The sequence below is a fragment of the Triticum urartu genome, chromosome 4A (genome assembly GCF_056163025.1).
Source record: "Triticum urartu cultivar PI428250 chromosome 4A, HENAU_Tu73, whole genome shotgun sequence".
In the NCBI taxonomy this organism is placed as follows: Eukaryota; Viridiplantae; Streptophyta; class Magnoliopsida; order Poales; family Poaceae; genus Triticum; species Triticum urartu.
Genome location: NC_141876.1, coordinates 32,220,708 through 32,226,033, shown reverse-complemented (window position 1 = coordinate 32,226,033; position 5,326 = coordinate 32,220,708). Strand labels below are relative to the sequence as shown.

General features: G+C 48.4%; 1 protein-coding gene across 2 annotated transcripts; it reads right to left on the bottom strand.

The window, feature by feature from the left end:
• Nucleotides 1-206: 206 nt before the first annotated feature.
• On the bottom strand, nt 207-5,326 carry LOC125553452 (uncharacterized). Of its 2 annotated transcripts, XM_087519520.1 has the most exons (4): nt 5,157-5,326; nt 3,581-3,663; nt 3,401-3,462; nt 207-2,309 (listed from the first exon to the last, which is right to left on the bottom strand). In XM_087519520.1, exons 3-4 carry the CDS (start codon nt 3,412-3,414, stop codon nt 281-283), a joined length of 2,043 nt encoding a protein of 680 aa, XP_087375646.1. In that variant the 5' UTR covers nt 3,415-3,462; nt 3,581-3,663; nt 5,157-5,326; the 3' UTR covers nt 207-280. The 2 variants fall into 2 exon arrangements, with proteins under 2 accessions (XP_087375646.1, XP_048573190.2); XM_048717233.2 differs by lacking the exon at nt 3,401-3,462.

Sequence of the window (5,326 nt, the reverse complement as noted above, 5' to 3'; positions counted from 1 at the left end):
AAGGAAATGGTGCGAAATAGGAAGAGTTTATAGAACAGTACCTTTTCTCTTATATTGAATTTAAAACTAAAACTTGATTAAACTCTTTCTCCCTTATATTAACGGGAAATGAATTGATTCTTGAGTAAATTTAAGGTTGTGGTTAGGTCTCAGTCGACTGAGACTTAAACAAGTCTCAATCAAGTGACATGTTAGAGAAAAAAAGATAAACTGAGAAATTTTTTTGAACGGATCTTAATGTAAGATTTCATGGATATAGTCTCAGTGGACTGACCGGAACTTAGCGAGACTGTAAATTTAAACGGCCAATGATGAAGTTCCAGCCGATCCCCCGATTGTGGAGCAGGAACCTGACATGAGTGATGAACTCCCCGCCGGTACTGAGATTCTTGGCGTGGAAGCCGGCCTCACACCGCGTGGCGAGGTGGAAGAGCATCTCGATCCACACCGACGCGATCATCTCCCACGGAGCGCCGCCGCCGCCACCTGTCTCCGTGTTCCGGTCCTGCTGGAGCAGCAGCTGCGCGAGCCTCCACGCGCTGGGCAGCACCGGCCGCATGGACTCGTACGAGTCCACCCCCTCCGGCACCGCGCCCCCGCCGGCCTCGAGCATCTTCCTCATGGCGTCGGCGTCAGCCGCGTCGACCCTCGCCCCCTCCAGGATCCGCTTCACCTCGTCGCGGGCCTTGCGGTGCGCGACGTGGCCCTCGCTGCTGATTAGCACGCGCCGCTCCATGACGAGGTCCATGAGATAGCTGGAAACCTCCCGTGCCAGAGCCATGTGCCGGCGGCCGTCCCTAGCCGGCTCGCCGCCGAGGAAGAAGCACATGTCGGTGACGAGGTGCCACATGACGACGCTGGTGGAGAAGTCCACCTTGGAGATGCTCTTGTGCAGCTGCGAGCCCACCCCGTGCCCACTCAGCGACAGGATCGCCGTGCCCCGGGCGTGGCTGAACACGTGCAGCCTCCGCTCGTCGTCCAGCTCGTTGCAGATGAGCGCCTTGGTCTCGTCAGAGATGCGGCGGAGCTCGGTGTCCCCGGCCAGGCCGACGCGACGCATCGCCCTCGTGAACACGCCGGCTTGCTTCTCCTTGATGCATCCGGCGAGCAGATTGTATTGCGCCCACTTGTTGGACCACAGCGGCTTGTCGTAGGGTCTCAGGCACCTGACCAGCCAGAAGACCGCTGGCGTGAGCCTGCCGCCGGCGCCAAGCTTGTCCCGCAGGAAGCAGTAGGAGCGGAAGGACAGCGTGACGGTCAGGATCGAAAGCACCTCCAGCGCCACGGCGCCGGCCAGCAGGACGTAGGAGACGGCGACGTCGACGGCGCCGCTGCCCTTCTTCCTCGCCGCCGCAGCGAACAGCGCGAGAGCCGACAAGGTGGTGGCGAACGTGAGGAGCGGCAGGCCGAGGCCGACCACCGGCCAACGCTGGGCGTACCGCAGGCCAACCTTGGTGTAGAGGTGGTCGTACATGAGCGAGAGCTGGATCTCGACCAGCTTGTACGCCCTGGACGGGAACGTGTCCTCCCTGCTGCCGCCTGCACCTGCCGGCCCACGGAGGCTCTGGATCTCTTCGGCCATGCCCAATATATGAGGCTGCACCCATGGCGAGACAGGGATGTCCATCAGCGCGTTCATGCAGTTGGGGAAGCTGTCGCCGGCCGCTTGCACGAGGTCGGCGTACTCCTCCTGGAGCCACCATTTCTGACGGCCAACAATGTCTTGGTTGTACCTCTGGATCCGGACCGCCGAACTGGCGGCAGCAGAAGGCTCGCCCTGTCTCGTCTTCATGGTTTCGTACAGGTCGCTCATGCGGCTGTCTTTGATGGTGTCGGAGGTGGCCGTCTTGAGCGCCCATGTCCGCTCGGCGTACTTGACGGTGCCGGAGACGAACATGAGCGCGACGGGGGCGACAAGGAGCCCGCCGTTGCTGCTGCGCCAGGACTTGGCCACCACGTAGACGGCCATCGCCACCTGGGTGAGGAGGCCCAGGAGGTGGCGCTTCCACAGCTCGTTGTCCTCCATGGAGAAGGCCGTGATGGTCTCCTGCCCGCCCAAGTGGAGCAGCAGCACGGGCGCCCACAGCAGCACCAGCGGGTCGTCCATCTTCATGGTCAGGTGCCCGAGGACGAAGACCGCCACGTAGTCGGCCGACAGGTACGCCAGCCAGAGCAGGATGCGGAGCACGGCGGACTTGTTGCGCCGCCGGATGCCTGCGGCGAACAGGAAGAAGGCCTGCAGGGTGAAGCTGGCAAGGACCAAGCACTGCACCTCCCATTTGTCCCAAAGTTGATGTGCGGAGGACACGCTGCACGAACATTGGTGCGACAGGAATCAATGCACAAGCACCGTGCGTGCATTGGTGCGGATGTATGTATGAGTCTATACTCAGCAGGTAATAATGGTGTGCACATATTCATATCATCATATGCTTACGAGTTTAACATATGTTTACCAGTATGTCTATATGGCCTAACAATATTCTTAAATTGTTGGTTGGGTCCTGGGGACTTTAATTAAAGTACTCCCTCTGTTTCTTTTTAGTCTGCGTATAAAGTTTGGTCAAAGTAAAGATTTGTAAAATTTGATTAACTTTATATTAAAAAATATCAACATTCACAATATGAAATCGATATTATCAGATGCACCATGAAATGTATTTTCATACTATATAGTTTTAGTAGTATTGTAGATGTTCATATTCTTTGATATAAATTTGGCCAAACTTTTTGTAGTTTGACTTTGACCAAATTTTATACGCGGAGTATTATAGATGCACCATGAAAGGAAAATGTATAGTAGATTCTCTCGAGTTCACTTTTTTAAAAAATTTGCAAACACTGGACACACACACTCCCTCTCTCTCTCTTTCTATCGCTTGCTTTTTGCATGTATGTGTACTTTAGGTTTATTTTTCTATACAGAGTTAAATATACAGGCGGCTCCTAGACTTATATGGTGGTGCCACTAAGTCCAGAGCTTTGACAATGGGCTTTTATGGGGAAGCTTAGCTGGGATGGAGAAGTTAACAAACAGACCCCGTAATAGGCCCGTAGAATTTTCGTAAAGTCCATGAATTTGCAAAATGCATTTCTGACACTCTAAACTTTGTTAAGTGGTTCATGGAAGGTCCATACCCCTTCGTGGGCATGTTCTCGCTGACGTGGCAGTACCAACATAGCGTCCACTATGTCTAGACGCGAATTTTACCGCTTGTTGGCCAAACAATTATGTAATTAGACCCTACTATATATCTTCATAAAAGAAAAATCAGTGCTCTCCCGTTCTTCATCTATCGATCCCAAATTTCATTTTTTTTTACAAGAGAAATTTCCAATATATTCATCAATCATGGCACTGCCACATTAGCAAAACACAAGGACATGAAGGGGTATGGACCTGCCATGAACCATTTAACAAGTTGAGAATGCCGGAAAGGATGTCGGAGAGGGACTATGAACCTTTTCAGCACGGGAGAAAGAAATTATTAGGGATGAAAAATAAGCAACCGGAAAAAAAGCAACCGAAGGACCCATTAATAAAGATGATACATTAGCAAGCTTACTACCATTACCGTACCTGAGCAGTTCTTTCGCCATCTGGCCTCCATTGACATGGTTGTCGACTGTCATGGCGACTTACGCCGTCGCACGCTTGAGAACCTATATGGGTTCGCGAACTATCAGCTTTACTTCATTGTCAGATTCGCAATTACAGTATCTATTAAGAAACTAAACATTTTGCCTGAAACACACTAATAACCTTTTTCCAGGAGATAAACTAGAAGAGTGGCATGTGCCATTTTCCTTCTAATCTTAATATTACTAATCCCCAGCAACAATGGTAGCTATTGGATATATTCTATTTTCTAAAAGAAACTGCTCACAATTGTCATTATAAAATAGAGTCTAAAACAACCCCCTAAATTTATATGTAAACTACTCAGCTACGCTATTATAAAAATAATAATTTAAATTAACCTCTAAATCTTCATCTAATAAGCGGCATATTCCATTATAAAAGATAATAAAAAGTAATTCCCTAATTTTGTCTATAAATAAATTACTGACATTTTTTATTAATAGAATAACCCAAAGTATGCCTATATTATCTATTTCAGTTCCGCTGTTGTTAATATTAAAAAAAAACTATGGTGTAATGCATAACGTGTATCACCGTTCACCGTACAAACCACATATACATTTATACATGAAGGTATGAGCACATCGATTTCCGTTTTGTGAATAACTAATAAAATGTTTACATGCATCGTCCAGATGCAGAGGCCGAGGGGTATATCCTTTTTCTTTAAACATCGATTTCCATTTTGGATGTAGAACTTATGCTATTGTTTCAACTTAACACAGGCAAACACATATGAAGGTGTTACTAGAAATCACCAATTCCCCTACGCTTTAAATGTTTCCTTGAAGTGAATTAGCAAATGTTGGGAAAGATCATACCCCTACGGTTACCTCAGGCACACATAGGGAAAGAAACACACGCCCTATGCTTTTTTTTTTTTTGAGGGAACACACGCCCTATGCTGTTCTGTATTTCCTAGGGAAACTTTGGTTGCGGTGCCATGTGGACAAGGCATATAGTGGCCTTGGTAGTTAAAGTCTATCACAACTAGATAAAGATTGCAAAGTATCTGTGTTACTATTTTGGTAAAATATGAACAAACAATAAAAAGCAAAATAAACAGTTTTTACTATTAGCCATGGGCATAAATTAATCAGCAACTTCTAATACTTATTTCTCCTAAAATTACTAGCCCGTGTAGTAGCGCGGGTTGATATGTTAGTATAAATAATTCAGGTTGGCATATACCATTGTATCATCAAAAGTCTGGGCGTGGTTTTGGGCTCCGCTAGAAAAGGATCGGAGGAGGTTGGGGGAGAGAGTGAAACGAGCTTGCTGCACCTTGGAGATTAATGTCATGGCGATCTTCAGAAGACATGGGTGAATGCTTATGAATAGGTGTTGCCCTTAGTTTTAGCATTCTTTTTTGTGTCTTGTCACTTTTAGTCCCTTCTGCTTTGGCTTAAGCCTCTATGGCATAACAACTCCGTAATATTGGCTGGTTGAGTGCAAAACTCTTACAGATGCTATCACAAAAAATATTTACAAAATTTAGCTGATCCCATCTTACGCCGATAGTGCCGCCACCTCCGACCGTCACAAGTCACCGTTCGCCGGACGTCGACATGAACGGGAGCCTTGGCGCCGGCGCTCACCGGACGGACGCCGGCTCCGTTCTTCGGACTTCGGAGCGAGATGGAGTAGGCACACGCGTATGGGCAAAACATGCGCTCCTCTTAC

Bases quoted from the DNA above. Each gene is read 5' to 3' on its own strand.
- LOC125553452 (XM_048717233.2), bottom strand. From the start codon at position 3,633: ATGACAGTCGACAACCATGTCAATGGAGGCCAGATGGCGAAAGAACTG. The intron at 2,310-3,580 runs GTACGGTAATGG...ATGTTCGTGCAG, and splicing joins ATGGCGAAAGAACTGCTCAG to CGTGTCCTCCGCACATCAAC.